The sequence below is a fragment of the Phasianus colchicus genome, chromosome 17 (genome assembly GCF_987193195.1).
Source record: "Phasianus colchicus chromosome 17, bPhaCol1.hap1.1, whole genome shotgun sequence".
NCBI classification, from domain to species: Eukaryota; Metazoa; Chordata; class Aves; order Galliformes; family Phasianidae; genus Phasianus; species Phasianus colchicus.
Genome location: NC_143452.1, coordinates 11,020,737 through 11,047,331, shown reverse-complemented (window position 1 = coordinate 11,047,331; position 26,595 = coordinate 11,020,737). Strand labels below are relative to the sequence as shown.

General features: G+C 41.3%; 1 protein-coding gene across 1 annotated transcript; it reads left to right on the top strand.

Annotated features, from left to right (window-relative positions):
- Nucleotides 1-20,025: 20,025 nt before the first annotated feature.
- DDX27 (DEAD-box helicase 27) lies at nucleotides 20,026-26,397 on the top strand. The gene is made up of 21 exons (XM_031587831.2): nucleotides 20,026-20,202; nucleotides 20,285-20,419; nucleotides 20,505-20,564; nucleotides 20,853-21,009; nucleotides 21,336-21,385; nucleotides 21,539-21,625; nucleotides 21,948-22,053; nucleotides 22,150-22,323; nucleotides 22,654-22,804; nucleotides 22,957-23,056; nucleotides 23,166-23,307; nucleotides 23,382-23,535; nucleotides 23,651-23,732; nucleotides 23,806-23,983; nucleotides 24,110-24,216; nucleotides 24,369-24,474; nucleotides 24,580-24,674; nucleotides 24,778-24,904; nucleotides 25,181-25,265; nucleotides 25,435-25,509; nucleotides 25,773-26,397. The coding sequence occupies exons 1-21, from the start codon at nucleotides 20,113-20,115 to the stop codon at nucleotides 25,786-25,788; spliced, it is 2,277 nt and encodes a 758-aa protein (XP_031443691.2). The 5' UTR covers nucleotides 20,026-20,112; the 3' UTR covers nucleotides 25,789-26,397.
- Nucleotides 26,398-26,595: the final 198 nt, after the last annotated feature.

Sequence of the window (26,595 nt, the reverse complement as noted above, 5' to 3'; positions counted from 1 at the left end):
TTTTTTTTTTTTAATTCCTAATTACAGAAGTGGCACTGAAAGAAGCAACATCCTAGGTGTAAACTATTTTTTGTGCGATGATCATCAGATGCAGAGTTTGTCTGCAATGAAGAAAGGAAACAGATCAAACTGTTAACACTGCATACGTCCACAAGCTGCGGAAATGCAGTTGGTGTCCACAGATTAAACCAAGAAGTGGCTACTGACTCTCCAGAATACCTACAAGTGCAAACATTCTATGCAAGGTACACCTGGAGTTATTAAGAACTACCCTGTATGATTTCCAGTGTTTAACCTCCTTCAAAGCAAAGCCAACATTTAGCACCATCCACCTTTTCTACAGAGCTCATTGCTACTTCACTAGAAAGAGTAACTGAAAGCCTTGTGCACCTCGTGGTGTAGGAACTGTGCAACAAAGCATGTCTCATACCTGTAAGCGTGCAGTGATTTACACAAAAATTGAGTCTCACTGATGTCTTGAATTCTAAAATATTTACCACTTCAAATTATATGTACATGGATGTTACCTAAATATTCTACCGAATGATTTCATGATGGGTAACATGAATACAGTGTTATTCTTCCAAGCAATAAGCCCAAATAAATCAACGTACTCATTTAACATTGAAGATGATAAAGATGTTAAAGGTCGTTTGAACTCCTGAGTACCAGGGTGTAAGACTGCATATGAGTAGGGCCTTCTCCGCCTGGCCTTGCTTTCTTCAGTTATGAAATGCTTCCTCCACCTTTTATTCCACAAAATCTGGAATTCTCATTATTGCTGGGCTCACCCAAGGATAAACATGCCTAAGACAAACATAAACAAACTCAGTCCAAAGTCAGCAATGGACTTTTCCTCATCTTTTTACCAGACACAGAACTGGATCTGCACTTCCAGAGTGAGGGTTTTTTTTTTTTTAAATAATTAAAAACATGGCAGAGAATTCCATCCTCTTTTTGAGTCCTATACACATTCTGCTGGCCTGCATTCAAAATCAATATCCCTGCTGCTATATTTTGAGAACAAGAGATTGCTTTGAATGCATTCATTGATATTTGTTCCTAAACAGATAAGTGAACGCATTTAACACACACAGTAGTTTTACATAATCAGCATCAACTAAATTACACCACCACTTTCTAATACCTAAGATCAGAATCAGCATTTGTACTGTAGGAGCTCAAACTCAACACTGACCACACCTGTGGCAGCAATCTGTTCTGCCCATTGGCCTGCTGAACAACCTTGGGAAACTTATTTCACATCACTGCACCACAACGATCCCACCAGAAAGCAGCACACTGTTTGGACACTGTGCTTGAACTCTTTATGACCCACTAGGTGCAGTGCCATGGAAAGCAACAACAGCAGAGCAGCAGGCATGCAACAGCTGTGAGCACAAAATAAAGGAAGGAAGCTGCTTACCTTCAGAGGGTCTCAGCTATGCAGGGATCTCCTGCAAGATCCCCTCACCTCCACTGCCAGCCCTTACCTGAGAGCTGGAAGGGGTGGATCCTGGCTCCAGCCCTTCCATCACTCAGATGCATTGCTTACACCTGTGCCCCCCTGGGTTGGCCCTGCCTTCCCACCAGGTGCTCCATCACTGCTTCAGGCCCTGACTCAGCATTGCTGCTACAGTGGGCCAGACATGTCCTGATGGGTAGATAAATCACTAGAACTAGATTGAAAATATATTAAGTAGTGTAACTGATTATTTGGCCTTCAGCAGCACGCAGGCAGCAGCATCTTTGAGCAGCCTTCTTAGAAGAGTTGACCAGCAATTCAGTAACAAGTGTAGAGAGAGAACAGAGTGAGGAATTTGCAATGAGGCCTTATTACAGAGATAAGACCAGGTCAGGGACTGATCAGGCTGGTAGCAGCACTGCAGGATGCATCCTGCTTCAAGATGAGCTGAACCAGAATTGGCAGCAAGCCCTTGCAGTAATTATGCTAACTGCCTAAAAAGCAAAGTCAGCAAAGGAAAATGATTGTTCCCTTCTACTTGGCACATACAAGACTGCATCTGGATCTGAAATATTGCATCCAGTCTTGGGATACTCATTACAGAATCACAGAATGGCCAGGGTTGGAAGGGACCTCAAGGATGATGAATCTCCAACCCCCCTGCCACATGCAGGGCCACCAACCATCCCACCTAATGCTAGAGCAGGCTGCCCAGGGCCCCATCCAACCTGGCCTTGAACACCTCCAGGGACGGGGCATCCACAGCCTCTCTGGGCAGCCTGTTCCAGCACCTCACCACTCTGTAAAGAATTTCCCCCTGATGTCCAACCTACATCTCCCCTCCCTCAACTTCAAACCATTTCCCCTCATCCTGCTGTTACCTACCCTTTCAAAGAATTGATTACCCTCCCCTCTGTAGGCTCCCTATTACAAGAGAGAGATGGGCAAACCAGAGGCAGTAGAGCAGATAGCACTACCAAGAGGGCTGGAGCACAGGTTGCACTAACAAAGGCTGATAGAGGTAACTTTCTGCAGCTGGGTTAAGAAAAGGCTGGGAGCAACCTGCAGTCTGCTCTGCCTGTAGGGTGGAGATGCAAAGAAGTTAAAATGTTTTTAGGGATGCAAAGAAAAAGTACAGAACATAATGATCCAAGGCTGCAATAGAGGAAACAAATTTTGGAACAGAACTGAAGAAGTACTGGAGCAAGCTGCTCACAAAGTGTGGAACTTCCATACTTGGAGATTTTTGAAATATAACTCATTCTGAATATACATACTCCTGAGCAACTGGATTTAACTTCACCCACAAAATGGCCGTCCTCTGAGCCAGAAGCAAAAACAAGCCTGGATAACCTCCAGAGTCCTTCCAGGTTAGATGTTTTCACTATTCTATGTCTTCTAGAAAGGGATTTGATTAAATATCTATACACACACAAATGACCTTGAAATACAATAAGACTGTTGCTTTTATATTTCAGTGAACTACTAAGAGCCAGTTAAAACATGCAGCCCTTCATTGTACATCAACTAATAACAACCAAGCACACTCCTCTAAAGATAAATAATCACTCAAATTCTGTCTGAACAACATATTCTACTGTTTTAAGAATGGTAAGTGACAGAGCACCTAATGCTGTTCTGAGCCTTCATCCTCTTTCTGGTGGAATATCTCAGTAAACTGTTGATAGTCAATCTACAAACTTCTGAGGACTAAACAAGAAAACAAGGGCATAACATACAGAACTACAGTGATGATGCAGAACTTGCCAGACAATATGGGAACAGTTTGGTAGTGCCACGTCAAAACCAAAAGCAAACCCCAGCTGGCTGCAATGGGACTGGGACCTTTCCTACCACAAAACAGAATGAACCACTTTACTTATGACTCAAAGGGACATGAATCACAGTCCTCTAAACCTGTTTTAATGGAACTGATACTAATTATTTTTTAAATAATGTCAATTCAGAGGAGGAGGACACTCATAGTTCCGTATGCAGATGAGAATAGGGTTTCAGCACAAGGCATTCTGCCAGGATGGATGAACACAGGGGCTGTTGGCCTAGTCTGAGGTGTTCTTCAGTCTAAACTGATTCCATTTCTTATATCCAGGACTACAGAGTCATTGCGAATGGCGAGGAGGCAAGTTACCTTCTTTCCCCACTTTTCCACTAATAGCACAATTTGATTCAAATTAAATACAGAAAACCTGCAGAGCTTTCCTTTTTTTTTTTTTTTTAAACCTTTTCCAACAAGTTTAAGGAAAAAGGATGCAATCTACAACAGATAAAATAGAAGTGTGACACTGAATTGGAAGCTATCAGTGTAAGAGGTTTCTTCATAATTAAAAATATTCAAGTTAGTTTCCTTCAGGCAAATGTACATTGGAAGTAATCCACATCTTCATTAATGTGATGCTGTTTTCAAGAGAAAACCTTATTTTGTCTGGAAATTGTATTCTTTTTTCATCAGTCCATTTAACATGTTCACATTCATCAGGCCAACGACCTGCTGAGACTGATGCACAGTAAAGCTGCCAGTTGAGGAGGTTTATTTTTATTGCAGTATGGTTCCTAAACTGACAGTGTTTTCTTTACCTAACCTCAGCTACTTAGTTTGTGCAATCAGAACTCACAGGGTTATCATTGGTATGAAACAGGAAATTAGAAAGGTTTGGATGGATACTGTGCCAAAAAGTCATAGCTAATAAAATGTTTTTCACAGTAGTTAAAATATTATGGTGTAGCACATACATATGATACCATCAGAACCTTTTGTGAGAATTAAAAAAGCAAAGCAAAACACGAACACTTATAAAAATGTTTTGTAAAAGAACTACTCCAGATTACAGTTCTATTGGAGCTCCACAACTATAACACCTGCTCCAAAACTAACAACGATCCCACCAAAAAGCAGCACGCTGTTTGGACACTGTGCTTGAACTCTTTACGACCCACTAGGTGCAGTGCCATGGAAAGCACAGCAACAACAGCAGAGCAGCAGGCATGCAACAGCTGTGAGCACAAAATAAAGGAAGGAAGCTGCTTACCTTCAGAGGGCCTCAGCTATGCAGGGATCTCCTGCAAGATCCCCTCACCTCCACTGCCAGCCCTTAAATGAGGGCTGGAAGGGGTGGATCCTGGCTCCAGCCCTTCCATCACTCAGATGCATTGCTTACACCTGTGCTCTCCTGGGTTGGCCCTGCCTTCCCACCAGGTGCTCCATCACTGCTTCAGGCCCTGACTCAGCATTGCTGCTACAGTGGGCCAGACATGTCCTGATGGATTGATAAATCACTAAAACTAGATTGAAAATATATTAAGTAGTGATCTCTAACCTCAATTTCACGAGGGCAATAGCCAGCATGTGTTTTATGACTGTCTGATGGCACTCAGCCCAAGAGAATTCTGGCAACATGCACTATGTTTTGTATCCTATTTCTCATCTCTGCTTCCTATGACTCACTTCTATCAGTCATCTTTGCCTCCCAAAAAGAAGTTTATTTTCCAGTGAAGAAAATTACCATGAATTGCTTGAATCTTTGAGCAGGATTTGGCTACTTATGGAGTTGTCATTCTTTACCATTATAAATAGTTATTGCAGTTTACACAATAAAAAACATCGACACCAACCTGAGGTGCCTTGGCTGATGACTAAAACTGCAGTAACACAGGAGTGCTACAGCTCCATCTTACTTGGGTGGAACTAAGCATACTTTAATTTGTAGTCAAAGACCAACTGCAGGTAGAAGGAAGTTTATCTGTTTGTTTAATTCTGTACAACAAAGACACTTGAGGCCAGTTTATAAAATCTGAACAGTAAAGCTTCACAAAATAAGTGTGCCAATTACATATAAACATTTGTACTCTATTGCAACATTACCTGAGTACAGAACACAACCAAATATAGCACTGACTGACACGTTCTAATTGTGTAATAAGGAAAACTGAAATAGTTAACAAACTACCTCTCTAAACCTGGCTATTTGCCACATCTCTGCACATATGGGAAATAACCTCACAGAGGAAATGGAAAAGATGGCTTTGCTTCTTCATCTTCTGTCTGTGGACAAATATTTGTTACCAAAGTTGATGTTTCATGTTTAGAAAGAAGTTGTCATAAAAACCTGTTTTGACAACAACAAACAACCACAAGGACTCTTCACTTCCTTAACGAAGAGTAAAATGGTCCAATAGGTAATCATTCAGTTTTCTCAAGGTGTTAGTAATTCTAGGAAATGAGAAGACTGTGACAAGTAATGTTTTTAAGTCTCTACCATATTACAACTTTTAATTAAGTGGTTGCTTATTATTGAATTTCATTCTTGATTTGTTGCAGTGGAAATCTTGACTGTACTGATGTCTCATTTCATAATAAAATACCTAACTGGCAGTTTGCAGTAAGAAGCATTCTTTACTTCCCTTTGGCTATGTACAGTGCTATAAGACCAGTTCTTCTGGTTTCATGCAGTGCAATCTAGGATAACAAGCCAACTGCTTTCCTCAAACGTAGAAAATAGAGCACACTGGAACACATAAATACTCATCTTTGACAGCTCACCCAAATGTCTGCCATAGCAATTACTACATAATTTCTCCAAATTGAATACATTCACCTCTTCCAAAGAATACAGCAATTCACGGTATTATATTAATGTGTTCTGAACTTTTTTCATTAGAATTTTCAGTCTCCTCGTAGCAATCACCCACCCCTCAGGTGAGTGTTAAGTTATTTTTCTTCCATAAGTTTTCTTGAGGTTTCTTCTTCCTCATAAGGTCTACTTTTAAGGAGCTCTTCCTTTGAGAAGAGTTGTTGTACTGGTTCAGACCAGGACAGTTTCCAGCAGTGACCAGATATGGGCACATGTGGAACTCTAAGAACATCTCCTCTCCCAGTTTAAACTCTCCAGTCATTTTCATACTGATCCAGATGGTATTCATGTATTTTAAAATCTTTTGAAACTCTAAACTCTTTTCCAAAGTAGTTTCCTAACGTCCTCAGAACTGCTTGAATCATCATCCTTTGGAGGAAACACATGCACTTGTGCAGACAACACCAGCGAGAAAGGATTGCATCTGCTACGTACATAACAGATACAACTGTACACTGACAGCCATTTCTACTTCAGATATGTCCCAGCAAACACTATTTCCAGAACTCTGGAATTCTTTTGGAATAAGTCTAAGAGGAGTCAAAATGTTACAGGTAAGAGCACCAAATACCATTCTAATTCCACAGTGATTTCCAGCAACAAAGACCCCTCCTAGATGTTCCTTTTCCTGTTTATCAGATTGAAAAGATGATTGTCTTCAGCTAGTGTTGCAAGGCTGTAATTATTCATACAAATCCTTAATATTTAGTAAGAAAATGTTCCTAACAAATCAAGATTTGGCTCTCAACTCAATAGTTTTCTGGAAAGCTCCAATCAGTAAGACTTAAAGTGATGAAAAGATGCAAGTTCTGGCAACACTGCAAATTTAACATCTCATTTTTCTCCTAGCTTCTTCACTCTCTTGGTTCCAGAACTTGTGGACACCTGTATGCAAGGCTCAATCCCCAAAAGAAATAAGTGCTCACAGGACTGAATCCTTTGAATTTAAAAGGACATCCATCTGGCTTGATGCAGCTAGCGTGCACTTCATGAGATTTTAATCACAGAATCACAGAATTGCCAGGGTTGGAAGGGACCTCAAGGATCATGAATCTCCAACCCCCCTGAATGAGAAGGATTGTTTAAGTTAGACTATCAAGAGAATGCAAGTGACATGAATTGGGGTTAAACACCATGCCAACTGATTCAGCATAAATAGAGAACCAGCACAGTGAGCTGAGCAAAACTGCTATGGATTTATGACTGTATCTGTTCTTTAAAGGCTTTTATTGTTAGAAAAACCATTGTATTTAATAAAATTTTGACATCACCCTTATTTTGTAGTTTCAGTGAAGGTGGAAGCTGTCACCTGTAATCATTCTGTGGTGATCAGTGACTAACAAGTACGGTGACTTAAAGTCTACCTGGCATCAACTGTCCCATGTAGCTGCAGTACATTTACACTTAGATTAGAACACGCAGTGTCACCACTTTTGTGATGAAAACATGTTCAAATGAAGTCAAAGTAAATATAAAACACATTTTAAAAATATATTAAAACTATCTCAAGCAGCTATTAAAGAGTGATGTCCAGAATATATCAGATCCCAGAAGGATATTGATATTGCTATCAACTTTAGAAAATTAAGTTGGCCCCGGAAATCTCCCTATAATAGAGGGGTTGCTGGAAAACAGATCATTCAGGCAGGTAGAGGACTTTTTTTTTTTTTAATCTGGATGGCTAAGTGGCAAGAACTTGCTACAAAGTACTGGTGCTAATTAAAAACCAGCTTTAGCTTCCCAGGATATCTGTGATCTCAGAGAAATGCTTACCTGGTCTCTATAGCTGTATGCTCTGAGCATCTCAGAACTGTCAAAATATTTATCCTCTGATCAGCCTGGGAGGGATTTAGCATTCTATCTGTTCTACGGATCAGGGACTGAGACAAAGACTACCTTCACTGCAATGGAAACTACAAACTTTCCAAAAAGAGGAGATTTATGCAACCCAATCTTCTTGATCCTTTGTTTTTTCAGAATACATTACTGCCTGACAGCATGGGAGGGTAAATACCTACACACAGCAAAAACTGAGCTCAGGATGCTTGGAGAGTGATTTACTTCATGCATGCTGTGCAGTCTTTCTTGTGCTCCATTTACCCACATATGGACAAAGCTTCTCTATTAAGGCAATAAATATACTTATGTTTCTACTTAGCAGGGAAAACTGTCTCAAAGCATAGCAACACATTCAATGATCCTTAAGGTGGATGAGGAAAACATCCTCCATAATTGCATCAGTGCATTAGCAATGCACTGTGCAAAATAGCTGCCTTGCTTAGGGTGAGCTACCAGTGTTAATGTGGCACTGCCCTATCCAAGGAAATACTCACTCTTTGCAGTTTGTCAAAGCCACTCACCTTAGGTTTCAGGACCTTAGAGGATTAGAAGAGCAGTTATAAGCTTTTTGGTGTCTATTTCTTACTGGGTAGAAGAAGAAAAATAGAAGGAAAATAAAACCATAGAACTCTACCACTTCTGGGCTCTCTTGTATTCCTCTTTCTTAATTCAACAGATAAATCAGAATTCACATTGGAAATTGTATTTCCAAAGAAGAGGTAGAAATCTGCTTGAGCAAACCTGAGTTCCCAGGATCAGGTATGAAGCTTCTTTCCTGTTTAAGTTTTATAGCAGTCGTGATTTCGATGTAATTAATGCGTCACAGAGAAGTACAATTATTTACTGAGATGAAACATGCCAGATGCCTTCACTTAACTTCCATGCAGGGAAATATTAAAAGTAGTGAAAGGTTAAACAGGATATTAAAAGTCTTTTCCCCTTCTCAAACACACAGGGAGTTCAACCATTTCATTGTAGTAATTAAAATGATAAAGAACAGCTGAGCTCAGCTGAGCTAGCCTGAAGTATCCTGCTAATGAACAGGAAGGAAAATGGAACATCTAGTAGAAACCTAGCAGCAAAACACTGCTTGTTTTCAAAGGCAGATTTTCATTTTCTTAATATTTGCTTAACACTGTCACTCTCTCACTTTGACACTGAAAATAGAATCCCAATCAACTGCACCTCAGAATCAACATTATACTAAAAAGTTGAAAGACTTGAGGATCAGCCATAATGTAAGCTACCTCAACATGCCACCAAGTCTTCTCACGACATCAGACAACAAGCAGCTTTGGTTAGGAAACCAAAGATCACAGAGTGTCACAAGTGATTGTTTTTGAGCGACATTCGGTGACTTCCCATGCCCTGTCAGTCTGAAGTTAAACACTAAAGGTAAGCAGTTGAGCCCACACCTTAAAACTTAGAACTGTCTCCTTTGTAGGACTGGTTTTCCCCTTAGCTTTATCAGAGTGTCAAGGAGAACATGAATCTACCTTGTGTCAGCATCTGTTGTACTTTCAAGTGCAAGGTGATTTACACTGTTTTCTCCTCTTAGTGAAGAGTATGGATGTTGGACAAGAAAGAACACAAAAGGACACAATGGAAACCCAATAGACCTGAAAAAGGTGCATTGGCAGAAAGTAAGGACTTTGTCAGTTACATCTAAACTCAATTATTTAAGAAAAACACAAAATTTGCCACTCCAACACAAATGAAACGAGACTTAGAAATGGAGTACAACTGCCATTCTCCATAAGTAAATTTGTGATTGGCAGAGTTTCAATCTTCTCATTGAAACTGCCATTGAAAGTTCTTCTAAATTAAAAGACAGATTTTAATTTCATTTAAAGAACAGGGAAAAATCAGGAGGTCTCTCTAAACCTCAGGCCTACGGAATTAGATATTATTACAGATCTGTGATTTATGGCATTTGAATGTCATGTTACACAGCAGCAGCCCCGGAATTGTCAAGAGCCCTGGTCCATTCTCTTTCATTTCAACCTAAACAGAGTATTTGGACATATTTGTGCAGTAAGGCAGCAGAAATCCCATAGGTAGCTGAAGATGCATTGTGCCTGACGAACAAGAGATGATTACAGCAAAACCCACAAGCTGTATTGTGCTTGTTTACACAGGAGAGAAAACCCAAACAGAGTGGCTACATAGCCTGAAAAGTTAGCTAGCTGGAGCAGAAAACAATAATTCAAATCAAGAAGAAACATAGCAAAAGAAATTAAATTAAAACAATGTAAACTTAAGCATTCTGGCTGGATTTATCATGAGGAGTTTATGTCAGGTTAATAAAATACTTATTAATTGCACCAATACTGATCAAACTTCAGAGCAATTTGGAAAGATTTTCAGAGGAAGTGTAAAACCCTGGGTTATAAACCCCACAAATTAACATTCTTGGGAGCAAAACATTTTACATAGTAAAATTGTGTTCCATAATTAAAGTGGCAAACTCCCAAATCTGGTAAATGTGGTGCTGTGACAACAGAACTGACAGATTTTATAACTTTCCCTCCTCCACAATCCCTTTATTTAAAGAGAAGAGATATGATTGCCTTATGTTTAAGTTAGGAGTACATTAAAAGACAAATGCTGCTACATAGAGAACAGCATTACTTTTCAACACTGAAATTTCACCCCCCCAAAAAAAAGTATTTTAAAAAATTACATGGATGGAGCAAGAAGTTTGGAAACTTGGTTTCTTTTCATTGCAGTGTTACAAGTTTTCAACTAAAACCAAATGATTTCATAAAAAAAAGAAAAAGTACACAAAATAGTAGAGTTATTTGATGGTGGGAAAAATAGGGACTTCCAAAAGGCCGCATTGAAAAAAATACTCAAGAAATAAAACCAGAAAAGTGTTTCCCTTTGCCTCCAGACCCCAGCACCTATTGGACATTCCAGAAGGGATTATGCCATTCCCTGCAGTTAAACAACCACGGGGTTGATCCCTGTCATTGGACTGGGGCAGACCAGAACCACATCTGCAGTCAACACATTTATAGAAAACACTTCAAATTCAACTACTTTCAGTTAAATTCTACTATTCAGTTAAATTCTACTAATCAGATCAGCTGCTATATCTACCAGCTTGCTTTCATATTAAATGTAATTACATTACTATAGTTCCTGCTTTTGTCATCCTTCATTTACAGTTGCTAAAACTCGAAGAGCTCTATTGGCAAAGCAGAATTAAACTGATATCATGAAGTGTTCAGTTGCCATGAGTGATACCCAGAGTTTTCTTGATTTATTTCCTGCTGTTTACAGGGAAAAGAGGAGCAGCTCCAGCCAGCTTCAGCTGTTGGAAGGTGTTGGAGAGAAGGTCAGCAGGCAGTTCAACCCACTGCTCATCTCAGTGCTGCAGCTTGTTTGGCTGGGCAGCTGTTTGGATGCCTTCAGTGATTTGTGATCTCAGTATATATTCATTATCAGATACATCACAACTTTCATGTTATTTTCTAGCATGTGTATTTTCTTGGGAACAAGCTGTCTAAATATTTTGTCAACTTGTACAGCAACTGGCATGAGGACAATATGGATTCTTTCTTTCCTCCTGTCTTAGTCTTAAAAAGAGAAGAGAAACTGAAGGGGTCAACAGTTGTTTGCATTCTTTCACAGCAGCATTTTTATAGCAAATCACAACTGGTTTATTTTACAGCTTTATTTTATCCTTAACAACAACTACAGAAAGCAAAGCTCAGATTGTGGGAAGATGCCATAGCACGTAAAACCTTAGTAAACACTGAATTGCATGTTGTTGTGCAAGAAAGGAATTAATGAGCCAAGTGCAGTACCAGCAGCCTAACCTGAAGCATAACAGTAATAAGTAAATATGTTCACTGAGATGCACAACACATACATAATTACATTTGCATAGCAATTCATAAGCCAAAAGAATTTGGTTCTGTGATTTTTTCCAAAGACTGAGACAATAATCTATAATTCAGTTGTATGCAACAGAAAAACAGTTGCTCAATTCCACAATCTAAAGTTCATCCTCCTGCATTTCAATTCTATGGGACATGAAGCCAGAAAATTTGTCTGTTTGCATGCTTAGATCTCATGACTCTCGTGTGAAATCAATTAAGCCAAAGTGACTTACCAAGATATCACTGTCCCCTATAAACATGCCCTTATATTTTAAAATAACAAATGCAAGGTTCAAAAGGACTCTTCTGGATATACAAAACAATATAGGATTTATGAGAAATTGACGAGAGGAAAAGATGTTTATTTAAGTATGATAGGATGAGATATTAGCCTTCAGCTACGCATATAAAACTAAATTTAATCAAAGAAGTGCATCATGTTTTGTTACTTTATAAAAAGCAGCAACATCGCAGATGATTGAAGAGAGATTTTAAATGAAAAGCAGCAGCTGAAAAAATAACACAATAACATAGGTAAAAGCACACACTGTTCTTGTGAGGCATTAGTAATACCAACAAACAGAGTACTGGGTTACTACCATAACACAGCACAAGCAAGTCCTAGGGTATATTTAGCAACACTTTTGTACTTATCCTTACATTACAGAATATCAACGTTTGCTCTCAGGGCAAAATGAGACAAAAAAGGACTCAAAGGCAGCGTGGGTCATTTGGTGCCTTAAGGAAATTGTTAGCTTTAGATGTACAATTACATCTTATTAGCCAGGAATGCCGGTTAAATTTGTCATTGTGTGGAAATCTGAATCAGCAGCACAACCTGAGACAGAGCAGGGCACCTTCCTTCCTCCTCCCTTACTTCCAATTAAAAAAAGCCATTATGAGAAATACAGCTTCAGAAAACTCTGAAGGACTTCAGCTTTATTTGAAAAGAAATACTTTAAGCAGCCAATTGCCCCAGCCTGAACAACTCCTTGTGCTGGAGCTCGTTGTGGGAATAGCCTTGGCTGCTCCAGGAAAGATAAGGACATTCCACATGTCGCAGAGTCAGGCTGAGTGCCATCAGAGTGTAAAACCCAACCATCTCCATTTCAGCCTAGAGGTGCCTATCAGACTTATCAGTCCTCGAAATGCATGGCAGGGCACGACGAGTCCCCTGAGCCTTCACTTCTGACAGCTTTATTTGCTCTTCCAGCATTGAAAACAGAATTATGGAACACTTACAATATCCAGGCCAGAGCACCACAAATACTGAAAGCCTACAATCTTTATCATCCCACAGGGTAACAATAGATCATTAGAGGAAGCATGTTGAAATAAATCCAACTTTGCTTAACTTTCTTTTTTCACCCAGCCATCATTTCTTCAGTTAAACACCCACCTATTTGACTGTAAGATTCCCAAGCTGTATATTTAGAATATCACTACCACAATTCTGCTATATAGAAGAATCTGTTTCCAATTCTTGCTATTTCATAAGCTTCCAATGAGAATTCAGTGGGCCCAGCCACTCTTCAAACAGAAAATACGAATACACTGCAGATCTTTGAGTTCCTTAAATACAGAAAGTATTTTCTCCAGCATCACAAAGCAGAGAGTGATGTTTTCTCACAAAAGAAAGCTGCAGTTCCACAGAGGATTGGGAGATTTCCAGTGCTCACCTTGACCCTTGCTTCTAATTTTGCACATCTCACACCAGTGAGCCTTCACTTGTATTTTACAGATCACATATTGCACATGGAACAAACATCCTCTCAGCTTGCTTCCTCCACATATTGCAGTCCTTCCTAACAGCTCTCCCACCTCCTGCTCTCATCTCCAACACCTCACAAAAGGGACACACAGCATCACATCAATCCCCTCACCAGTTCTGAGGCAACCATTTTCCAGTCACTTTTAGTTGGAAGCATGTCTTTGTTTCTCTTTTGCCACCATAGCTAAGTTAATACTAAGTAGAAACTTCATGTAAGTGCCATTGCAGAAGACTGCGTACAATAGAAGTCTTAGAGCAGGATTCAGTATCCAGAACTGATGACTGAGACATTCTTGAAGCCAGTCTTTAATAGCCAGTATCAAATCCTCAGGTGTTTAATAATAAATTGTTCCTAGTATCAAAAGCCCACAGTGCTTGGCCAAGCATTCACACACACTCTTCATACAGATTTGTGTTTCCAATGTTTAAGACATTATGATTAACCTGGACTTGTCTATCTTTGGGTTTTTATATTGAGTTGGTTCTTTGGTTTTTTTTTGGATACTCCCCAAAAGAGGGAACATGTCAATATTTCCTATACAATCATATTCTTGCAGAAAGGGTCTATATTCTAACTCACATGATTTAGCTATTACAAATAAACAATCTTAAAACATGAAGAAAAGCCTCCCAACGTGTGGCTGAAGTATGTTGGTCACTTTCCACATTTTTAATAGCCTTTAAGCATACTTGGTTGTCAAAAGGAAAAGCAGCAGGTGATGACAAGTTATTAAAGCACAAGCAGCAGCATGTTGGGCATGAAGACTTCTCTCAGCTAGTTAAGGTGCTGTTGACATTGGTCTTCTACCCCTAGTTGCCTACAGGCTTCCTAATCAGGATCTCTTCTCCATCACCCACAGCACTAACTAGTCGCACTGGTAACACCACATTTGAGCTACTTCACTAAGGTTAATGATTGTGTTTGATAACACCTGCAGGATACAGCTTCCCATTGTTATGAAACACTTAACTGCCCTCTGCATTGCAGAATACAAGATACATTCATAAGTGGAAAAATAACATTGCTATCATCTTTACTATTCCAAGATTGGAAGTGCAGATTCATGCAACGCTTTTGGAAACAGATTATCAGCCAATGCAAATTACTATAGTTTTACAATTGGCCAGTAATGTTGATGCATTATTTCTTATTCCTCCAAGGCAACAATTACTATGACAAACTAGATAAACCAGTGTCAGGTCTGCTTGGGAAGAAGTAGCTGGAACACTCATCTTCAAGGCTTAGATATATATACAACTTTCTTTGACATAGAAAAGTGGCTCTCAATCAAATAGGAAACATCTAGAAAACGTGTGAAGAATTAGATGCTTTTGATAAAGCATGCAGTGAAACTGTCTCAGGCTGGGTTAAAAGGAAATAGAATCACATTACAATATATAACCATAGTCAGGCAACTAGACAAGGCTAAATACCCAGTTAGGAAATTCTTCAGGACTTGCTGTCATTTTGCTAAGTTTAAAGCACTAGAAAAATTACTGACTTTGCTCATCTCTTTTTTCCAAAGGGAAAAAAAATCCTACTACTGATTCCCATATTACCCCCAAAATCCTGTGACATTCAACAAGAATTAAGAACTTTACTGTTAATCTTGATATAAGTTTTTATTTACAGTTTCTTATGACAGCTAAACATAAAACTATTTTTTTCCCCAAGAATAATAATAGAAATTAAACTCATTTGGGAACAAAGGACTTACGATCTCTGTATAATACAATATCCACTGTCTTTCAAAGTGGATTAGTAATATCCTTGCAGACATGTAAGAACTCCAGCCAGAGGCAAGCCATGTTGGGACAGAGAGAAGAAACATTAAAAAGGAATGTTGCCATCCCACTTCAAACAAAGTTTTACACAGTGAGAATTCTGTTTTAAGACAAAGAGATACAGAAGGAGATGAGAACTGTGAACAGACCACCAGTTCAGTAGGGAGATCTTATGGAAGAGGCCAGAAGACAACTCAAGAAAAAGGTTTATAGAAGGAAAAATTCCCTGTGCATCAGAGAACAGAATGGAAGTTTCCTTATAGGTAAAAAGAGAAGGAGGAATGCTGACAAACAGTTCTCTAAAAGTATTTCCATTCCAATTAAAGGATGGCAACTAGGTTCACAAACTTGCCAGCAGCAATTTACAAAACAACCTAAAATGTTAATTTTGTCTCACAGTGAAATCAAATTATAAAATGATGAAGAAACCCTCAGAAAGTAATCCATGGAATTTGCCATGCCGTGGTTAAATTGACTAGAACAGCAATCTTGTTTCTTGTTGGTTTATATCTCCATTATTTTGACCTATTCTCAAACACTCAAAATTGAACAGAAATCTCCACAGTTTCACACTGGGACAGAGATATTCCTTTGCATAACAGTTGGCAGATGTTGATTCTGCTAAACTTACCCATATGTGCTTACCCACATGCAGTTTGGTTTCTAGACATTCAGTTTTACCAGTTAGGCTTCTCAGTTACAGGAAAGTACCAAGAATTCCTAGTCTGAAAGTTATATTTTATAAGAGAACTGGATACATCAAAACAGAACTTAGCCAAGTTATTTACAAGTATATCATTATTAGCTTTGATTCTACCCAGACAGAAACCAAATCCAAATAAAATATAAGAGAAGGAACAAAATCCACAAATCCAGCAAGAATTTAGGTGCTTAATCATACATATAATCTGAAGATGAGAGTGAAAACATCATCCTTAATGAATTCAAAACATATTTAAAGAATTACCATACTTGAAATTCTTTTCCAGCCTTTCTGTGCCATTTACTCAGCCCTCATATAAACTCACCCTGAAGCTTTGCTGTAAGTAGAAATGCTCAATGGCATGAAGCAGACAGTGCAGAGAGAGGCCTGTTTTACACAAGCTCTGTGTGTCAACACAGCCATAGAACTGCACTTTTTCAGTTAGCACATTTACTGTATGCTATTCACTAGCTCTCTCAGAAAACCTTACAGGAGCTGATTTTTAATTTTTTTCCCCCTATACAAACATGTTGGCATGGTATAGAGAGTGAAACTACAAGGACTTCATGCTAGATCCAGGTGCCACCTGATCCAAATCAGAGAGATGATTACAGGAGGAGGTAAAGCTGACCTCACAACTAAAAGGCAGAGGACTCCAGACTTAGAATCACGGTGACACAATCTTAACACTGCCTCAAATTTAAGGCCTCAAAATCTCCAGCATTACATAAAATGATGGCATACATACTTCTCACAAAAATAATCCCCAATCTGAAACCACTTTTCAGCCATGTGGGGAATCACCACTTCAGTTCTGCATTAAGAAGCTTCTTGCTCTCCTCTTTGCTTTAAGAATTAGAGCTGCCAAAGTATTCATGTCAGGCTCAAGCACAACCCCTCCCTACAAGCTTATTCTTCTGCCATAGCCTTACCAGCTCTTTGCTATTTATATTGCACATCTAATCCTCTTGCCAGTAGTGTCTGACAGTGTAAGATCAGTATCTCCTGCCTAAGACAGCTGCCTACTGCCAGTCTCGGAAAGGTCCACAACCTATTTCACCTCTTCTTAACTCCTATAGAACCAAGACACTCCCGTTGCTAAGGAAGAGGTCAGAGCATACTGGCCACATGCAGGAAGCCATTTTCTCCACCATGCTCTTCCAGAAGCACTAACTACTCACTGCATGCCAAGTACAGCCCACCCCAGAGCAAGCAGTTAGTCCCTTGGGTTTAAGGAGACAAAACTCATCTCACTCACACAGAGAAAGTGCCTTTCTTAAAACTATGTCAGAACGAGAACAGTAATGCAATAAAAATTACAGCAACAACAGCAGAGAGCCATAGAATCACAGTAACACAACCCCAGGCCACAGCATTCAAGCACAACCCCAAATACAGCAGCCACAAACACAGAAAAGAAGAAAAAGAGCTGCCTACCTTCAGAAGGCCTCAGGTACACAGGGATCTCCTGCAAGATCCCCTCACCTCCACTGCCAGCCCTTAAATGAGGGCTGGAAGGGGTGGATCCTGGCTCCGGCCCTTCCATCACTCAGATGCATTGCTTACACCTGTGCTCTCCTGGGTTGGCCCTGCCTTCCCACCAGGTGTTCCATCACTGCTTCAGGCCCTGACTCAGCATTGCTGCTACAAGTACAAATTACAAAGTCACTGTTTATCCATACAGCTCTTGAGAGATATACTAAATCTACTCCATGCTGAGGATGTAGATTTAAAAAAAAAAAAAAAACAAAAATCGTAGGGGAAGGAAGCTTCAAGGAACCAGGTTTGCTTCTGATATTCCTGGAGAAGCTGCATCAGCCTACGCCAGTGAAACAGGCTAAGGCACACTATGAAGCCCTTTTGCCAAACAGGTGTAACACAAAGTCTGAGCCAGAGGTAAGAATGCCTGTTTGGCAATACTGACAGTAGCTGAGATATGTCAGTCTCATAACCACAGTGCAGTGGGATATTATCTATCTCCTTAGGAGGCTTCTGATACTTAATTTTATTATTAACCAAGAAAATTGACTCATGTTTAGTGGGAAGCGAGGTACGTCTGTTCAACACAACACCGTGGACCAAAGAGTTCTTGTTTGGTCTTAAGGGGAAAGCCTTCATTGCAGGCCTGGTTTTTCCTGGCTGCACTTCAGATTGCTGTAAAAATCCTCACGTGGCAAGAAGTGGATGTTGATGTAGGAATTGCTCACACAGAAGCAAAATGAAATGCCAGAGATGCTAAAATCTAACGTACTCTGTTCAAAACTAAAGAGGACTCTTTCGAAATATCGTGTAAAAACTTTTCCTGTTTAACTTCGTGCCTCATTTTCTGTTTGGCCACTGCACCCTGCTTCAGACAAGGCACGGTCACACATTGCCCTCTTGTGGTCCCTCGGTCAGGATGCTACCCGGGTTTAAAACGGGCACAGGAATCAAAATATTCAGTCTTCAGCCTGCATCGACTGAGTGAGAGATCAGTGCCTCCCAGAGACATCAAACCTGCAACACAGGTAATCCTGTGTGTTGGCAGCAGCTTGTAGAAGTGAAGTTGAAATTCCGTTCATTGAAAGGGATCTGAGCTGGTGTTTTAAATGTCTTCATATTTAAAAGTAAAATGTTTACCGTGTAAGTGAGAGTAAACCAGGAGCCTGTCACCTCAAGGATGAACCCACTGTACAATTATTTGTCTCATCTGTTTGACTGGATAAGACCCAACTATGACTTACAGAAGTAGTTTAAATCAGAAAGCTCCTTTCAGACCTGCAGTTTACTTTTAAGAAGGAGGCTGTGTGGTGGCTGCAGAGACTGAACTGATAACACAAAGAGCCTATCAGTATATCCATAAAGTGTATTGTATAACTGCAAAGATATCTTTTTTCCCTCTCATACTGTATCCTTCCCTGCTTGTCTTCAGCACCTTTAGCTTACTGCTACGTACTGCCAATCACTCTCCTTAGCCTTCAACACCTTTTTAAGAAGCAGAATATTTGATGAAATGATCTGCTGGGCAGCCATCAAATATCAAGAGAGAAGAACAATTATCAATGGGGTGGTAAGCAGCTCTTCATCAACATAATCACATCAATCATAAACCACAGTGGGTTGGGAAATAATTGGATGCTAATGCAACTGAGAACTGTTTCTGACACTGATGATGTTCTCAGGACTCTGGACGCTGGTGTTGGGTGAACTGCTATTGCCAGTTATGCTGCTATCCAAACAGCAGCTCCTTCCACCTTGGTTTTATCACTTTTTAAAATTATTTTTGTTTCATAGATGCGAATGCAGTTATCATTGGCCAGGCATTACTTTGGGATGTAGACAATGGTAAAAGTAAGAATTTTTTCCCAAAAAGACTGATCCAATAAGAAAAGATCTTCATCACTGTCCACCTGAGAGGGTTATGCCAGGAAAGGCAGTTCTAGTTAGCTGAGAGTTCCCTTCAGCAGAAGCAAATGAAGGAACACAAATTGGGCTCCATTACATCTCCAGGTGTTTTGTGCCTCACTTACATCCCCAAACCCATCCCTGCTGTTCTGCTGCTCCAATCAGCCAGGAAGGCTTGCATGCCTGCACAGCATCACTTTAAGAACTAACAAAGCATTCGAGCACACAATATCAAATTTCAATCCTCTGCGAAAGCATCGGTAGTAATCGTGCACAAAACCGAGCCATAAATTAAGATGACTATTGGGTATCAATGCCAATTTCCAAGTCTGTCTGGAATCTGTCCCCCAAAGGGGAAAATCTACCTATCTGGGGGAGTGAGAGAAAGCCACTGAAAAATCCCAGATCGTTCTGCCGAGCCCACGAATTGCGAATAGCGGTTACGTGCCAGAGGAACGACAGCCTCCACTCCTCCCAGCGCCGCCGCTTTCGGTTTCCCTTCCCCGGACGGGCGGAGCAGCCGCTCCCTCCGCCCCGTGCCGCCCCACTGCGCATGCGCTGCTGCGCGGCCACGCGGTGCTGCGGGATCCCTGGGAGCGGCGGACGGAGCGGCGGACGGAACGGCGGACATGCTGCGCAGTCTGGGGCTGGTGGGCACCATCGCGGAGGGGGACGAAGGGCCCGAGGAACCCGAGTCGGGAGATTCTGAAGATGAAGAGGTGGGACCGGGCCGGATCAGTTTGGGTTGGATGGTGTGAGGCCGTTTCGGCTCGGCTCGGTCGCTCACGGGTGTCGTTGCAGGAGGTGCGGCCGGCGCCGGGCTCCGGGCGGCGGGGAGCGGCAGGAGGGGACTTCAGCTCCGCCTTCGTGTTCGGCGAGGTGGAGGCCGGCGGGGAGGGCGCCTGGGCGGCTGCGCTGCGTCAGCTCCGCGGCAAGGTGAGCCCTGCGGCACGGAGCGCATCGCAATCCCGATCTCCTCGCATCTCCTCTCACAGCGCCTTGCGTTTGTTTTCCTGCTTAGAGATCGGCTACCACGCTGGATGAGAAGATCGAGAAAGTGAGGCAGAAGAGGAAGATTCAGGTCGGCTTTCTCCAAGTGCCACGTTGCTGCGCGGTCTGCAATGAGCTCGGTCCTCTGAACGCGGTGCTGGAGCTGCAGCTGTCAGGTTGCAGCCACACCTGCGTGGCCCTGTTGTATGCAGAGCTGTTAACGCTTAAGTTGAAGCTGTGGGTGTGAGTGGGCTCATAACAAACCAAAAAAAAGCTCGCAAAGGAGTAAAGTTTCCTTCTTTATCCATTTCACATCATCCGTTCCATTTCTTTGCCCATCTCAGTTTATCCACTTGGCTTGTTTTATGCTTCGGTCCAGGAAAAAGAAGCTAAGCAAGCAAAAGTGAGGGATGGTGATGCAGGAACTGAGGATAATCAGTCTGAAAAGAGGGAATGTGAGGACTTTGGTAGAGAAGAAGAAGAGGACAACGAGTCCCAGTACTCGTTGGATGATGAAACTATCTTCACAAAAGCAGGTAAGCAGAACAAAAATAGGCCTCTGATCTGCTGGAGAACAGTCTTTAATGAAGTCTTGGTGGGAATAAACAAGAATTTCTCACTTTGTGTTGTCTGCAGATCTCTGTGATCAGTCAAACTCATTTTGAATGGTAGCTCTGGTACTTCTGTCGGGGTGGTTCTTGAATGAGGAGATTTGCTTGGTGTGTTTCTCCATTGCTTGCCCGTATTTATTTCTGAGGCTTTTCATCGATAACTTCTTAGAAGCAAAAAGTACCAAATGAGGGCACACAGAATATGTTGTTATGTTTAGTTTTACTAAAATTCCTATTGTACTTCTTTGCAGATACGATTAAAGTGAAGGAAAGGAAGAGGTCAAAAAAAGGAGGGCAAAAAGTAAGTGTTGGAGAAAATGGCACCAAATCGTTCTCCAGTCAGTTTAACTTCTGGAAGAGTGTAATGAACTGCAGGTCACAGAGCAAACCAGAGCCCTGTGACTGCATGTTGCTGAGTGTGGTTTTCTTGTTTTGCTTTTGTTGCTGTTTCTAGGAAGCAGAAAGCTTTTTTGAAGATGCCTCTCAATATGATGATAGCTTGTCATTCCAGGACATGAATCTTTCCCGACCTTTGCTTAAGGTATTTATCTAGTTTACTTATTACATGTATTGTTGTAAAGAATGCTGGACAGTCTCTCTCCACCACTCAAAGCCGTCGCGTTGCTCCTCTCTTTGCAACCTCTCTGAAAAGGAAATGAGGTGGGGTATGGTATGATAGTTAGCTCTCTCAAATCTTTCCTGGTCTGGGAGTTGGTCCAGTCCTTTACCAATTTTATGGCCCTTATTGAGCACTCCAGTAGTTCCACATGTGTTGGGGAGCCCGCAGGTGGAAAAAGTATTCCAGATGTAGCCTCAATAGAAGTGTGTAGAGACAGCACTAAACTGTTTTGTCTCCTTTGAAGGCAATCACAGCTCTTGGTTTCAAGCAGCCAACTCCAATTCAGAAGGCTTGTATCCCAGTGGGTCTTCTGGGGAAGGATATTTGTGCTTGTGCTGCTACTGGGACAGGTGAGGGCTTGAGCCACGGAATGTGGAGAAGTCCACAGGAGAAGAGTATTTGCAGTAACTCATAATTCTTGGTAATTCTTAATTTTTCTTCTGTAGGCAAAACAGCTGCCTTCATCTTGCCTGTGCTTGAGCGCCTGATTTACAAACCTCGTCAGGCCCCAATAACGAGGGTGCTGGTTCTGGTGCCAACACGAGAACTGGGGATTCAGGTGCATTCTGTCACAAAACAGCTGGCACAGTTCAGCAGTGTCACAACTTGCCTTGCTGTAGGTGAGTATGAAGTTGCATACCTGGATTGCACAGATGACTATAAACTGCTGTGTGGAGCTGGAAATGCTGTGCTCTAAAACTGGACACTGTGGTTGTTGCAAACATGCTTCTAGAAGGTGTGCTAGAGTTTAAAATCTCACTTTCCAATGCCATGCAGGTTTTTTGATTGTTGGTTTTGTTGTTGTTTTCCGTAAAAAGAAAAGGTGAGATCACTTCCAGTTGTGAATGTGTAATTAATCTGTGCTTTTTTCCCATTTCTCAGGCAATTTGGATAGATGTACTGTATTGCATCCTGCTCACAGACTCAGCAGTCTGTTTGCTCTCTTTCAGGTGGCCTCGATGTGAAGACTCAGGAAGCAGCTCTGCGCTCTGGGCCAGACATTCTTATTGCAACTCCTGGGCGACTAATTGATCATCTCCACAACTGTCCCTCTTTCCACCTGAGCAGTGTAGAAGTGCTCATTTTGGATGAAGCAGACAGGTAGGCTAGACAGAACAATGGTGGAAAATGTGATGGTGGTTTCCTCTTCTCCTTTTCCCGGGGTATAGGGCAATCTTTGTTACCTGCCTTACATAATGGTTCTTAGAACTAGATAAAGTTGTATCATCTTTGTATGTGTTTCTCTTGTGTAGGATGCTGGATGAGTACTTTGAGGAACAGATGAAGGAAATAATCAGGTTATGTTCCAAGCACCGGCAGACAATGCTTTTCTCTGCCACAATGACAGAGGAGGTAAAACAGGCTGCTGGGAAACATGCTTAGGCAGATGGTTCAATAGATGTTTGTCTATTAAGTCTTTCACCAGAAAGTGTTGAACTTTTTAAAAAATATTTTCTGATAGGTGAAAGATTTGGCTTCTGTTTCCCTGAAGAATCCCACCCGAATTTTTGTGAACAGCAACACAGATGTTGCCCCTTTCCTGAGGCAGGAATTCATCCGGATCAGACCCAACCGAGAGGGAGACCGTGAGGCCATTGTGTCAGGTGAGTGATGACCAAGGAAAAGATGGAATCGGTAGGTGACTGTGAAGCAGGCTGCTGAGAGGACTTTCTTTCAGCTCTACTGACACGGACCTTCCCAGATCATGTGATGCTTTTCACCCAGACGAAGAAACAAGCTCATCGTATGCACATCCTGCTTGGGTTGATGGGTCTGCGGGTTGGGGAGCTTCATGGGAATCTCTCCCAGGCACAGCGACTGGAGGCACTCAGGTATTACCAGGCTTACTGGGCCATCATGGGAAGAGGCAAGGTAGTTAAAAGCTGGAAGTTTTAGAGAAAAAGTTAATCTATATTCATAGCTAATATATTTGCTATTTTTGCTCAGGCGTTTTAAGGATGAGCAGATTGATATTCTAGTAGCTACAGACGTGGCTGCGCGAGGACTTGACATAGAAGGTGTTAAAACAGTGAGTATTTGCAACACTGATCTTTTTAACGAGTCCTTCAATGTAATTTCCCTACTAACACTTTATTTAATAGGTAATCAATTTTACCATGCCCAACACCACCAAACACTATGTTCATCGAGTGGGTCGAACAGCAAGAGCAGGTAGGGCTGGTCGCTCAGTTTCACTCGTGGGTGAGGAAGAGCGGAAGATGCTGAAGGAGATTGTGAAGTCTGCCAAAACACCAGTGAAAGCCAGAATTCTCCCTCAAGGTATGCACAGAAATAAAAAGGAGAGCCACAGGCAAGGAACGTTGTTGAACGGAGAAGAGACTTTAAAAGAGATGCTAAATAGTAAAGTGGCTGCTTCTGATATAATTCACGCTGGATCTTTTTCAGATGTCATACTGAAATTCCGAGAAAAGATTGAGAATCTGGAAAAAGATGTGTATGCAGTTCTGTGCTTGGAGCGTGAGGAACGTGAAATGCAGCAGTCGGAGGCCCAGGTAGGTTTTCTGTAGGATGTCCTGTATTACCTGGAGTCCGTAATGCAAAAGGAGGTGATGACCCTAGTGTGCTTAACCTGCATACTTTAGAAGGGAAATTGGTAGATATTCCTTGGCAACCATGAGCTTACATCTTGTCTGACTTGTTTCAGATCAATAAGGCAAAGAAGCAGTTGGAGGAAGGAAAACAGGAGACTGCAACCAAGGGTGTAGAGCGGAGCTGGTTCCAGACCCGTGAGGAGAGGAAGAAAGAAAAATGTGAGTTGTAGCACTGCTGGGCATGCTAAATTCTGTAGCTGCAAATAGAATGTGCTCTGTCCTTTGAGAGGTCTTGATTCCATGATTTTCTCTGTCTTTCTCCAGTGGCTAAAGCACTGCAGGAGTTTGACCTAGCATTACGAGGCAAAAAAAAAAGGAAGAAATTTATGCAGGACACACAAAGAAAAGTCCAAATGACAGTGAGTATAATTATGGGCAAAGGGGACTCTGGAGTGAATTATCCTCGTTTTTTCCTCAGCAAAACCTCTCATTGCTGTAAATGTACATTTTGACACTTTCTAGCCAGAGGAGAGGTCACAGTTTGAAATCTTGAAATCTCAAATGTATGCTGAGCGGCTGGCAAAAAGAAATCGGCGAATGAAGCGAGCCCGAGCTTTGCCAGAAGAGGAACCAGCAACAGCACCAAAAGGTGAAGGAAGCACTTCTGTTTCACAGCTGATAAACCGTATATCAGTTGTTTTGTTGCATATGGGTGAAATGACCTAAGTTGTGTAGTGGGAAGCACCAAGTTAAAAGGAATGGCCACTGGTGCTGGCAGGGGCACTCAGTTGCAGAGGGGAGAGTCATTGCTTTTCCTGATGGTGATGCTAATTGTTGTGGTCACAAATACTGAGCTTTGGTACACTTCAGTACTTCTCATTACAGTCAATGTTCTTCTGACTATTGTATTGTCTCCTTGTATTAGGCCCCAAGCGGAAGAAAAAGGTGTCTGTGTTTGATGAAGAGCTTACCAACACAAGCAGGAAGGCTCTGAAGCAGTATCGTGCAGGGTAATGGCTTAGCAGCAATTTAACATAGACCTTCTATAGTGTCTGAACTTTCTCAGCTGTAGTTTGTGGGGTACTGGGTAAAAGGATCCATTCTAGTTATGTTATGGGCATAGCAGAGCAGGTATCTTTCTAGAAGTACATGTGACACTTGTTTTTCTCTCTGTAACAGTCCATCATTTGAGGATCGGAAACGCTTGGGTATGGCCCAGCGTAGGAAAGGAGGAAACTTTAAATCCAAGTCCAGGTATAGCTCCTCTTTCTATTTCAAGTTTTTCTTGATTTCCTTCTACTATCATGGTTGAAAGGCCCTTTCTAAGACATCTGATGCTTCTACAGCAGTTTAATCTGGTGCTGCAGGGTCTGGGAGAAATCAAAGAGACTATCTGTGTGTAGCGTATGTCTGCATTTTAGTGTGAGAGAGCATTGCCTAGTAAAACCACTGTGCTGCTCCTTATTTATCACTGAGGTAGGCTGGTGCAATGTGATTTCAAGGATCTTCTCTTTCAGGTACAAGAGGAAATAAGAATTGTTTTACTAGAGGGGAATCCGGGCTCTCTGGACACTTCAGGCTTCTCTCCAGGGCCTGGATTTCTTCACGTGGGGAGGAACTGAATAGATTTTCATCAAGTCACAGAATAGCTTTGATTGTTCATTTACAGCTGGTTGACACTATGTGAAAATATTTTCAGTCAATATAATAAATTTTCTAAAAAAAAAAAAAGTTCTTTTTTATATAACAGCTCAAGCAAGTGAGATTTGGGCCACGTTCCTTCTTTCTGTCACTCTTCATGCTTATTTCTTCTGCTTCTGTGATTTGTTACTTAATGTGGTTGAAAGGATTTATAGAGGTGAGAATCTGTTTCTAGAGTACCCTAGCTGTCCTTCCAAGGGGTAGTCTGATCCTCTAAAAGGATACTGTTCCTCCTAACCAAGTGAACAGAAAGCAGCCATAAGGCAAGACAATTGCAACCAGCATACTGATATTTGTTACTAGGAGCATTGCACTTCTCTATAAAGATCATGTTGGCTTATTGCAAGCTAAAAAAAAAACAAAACACAACAGCTTAATACAAGTAGCACTGTCCTTATTGTACTCCAAATAAAAGGGAGAATTCTGGTTAGTAACCCCTGATTTTGCAGCAGTGTTAATCTCTTGTTGTTACTCTTTACTCTCCATATAAATTATTTTTCATCAGCTACTTGATAAAATTTCTGTAATATTCCTCAATTCCTAAAAAGGATGAGAGTGACCCTCGCTCCTGTGTCTATGGGAATAACTCTTCTGGCTTCAAACATGCTCTTCCTTCACACCCAAGCAAAGTGCAGAGGT

Coding starts and splice junctions, on each gene's coding strand:
- DDX27 (XM_031587831.2), top strand. CDS start 20,113: ATGCTGCGCAGTCTGGGGCTGGTGGGCACCATCGCGGAGGGGGACGAA. Junction 21,626..21,947: donor TTTCCCGACCTTTGCTTAAG/GTATTTATCTAG, acceptor TCTCCTTTGAAG/GCAATCACAGCTCTTGGTTT. Junction 23,984..24,109: donor AGCCAGAATTCTCCCTCAAG/GTATGCACAGAA, acceptor GATCTTTTTCAG/ATGTCATACTGAAATTCCGA.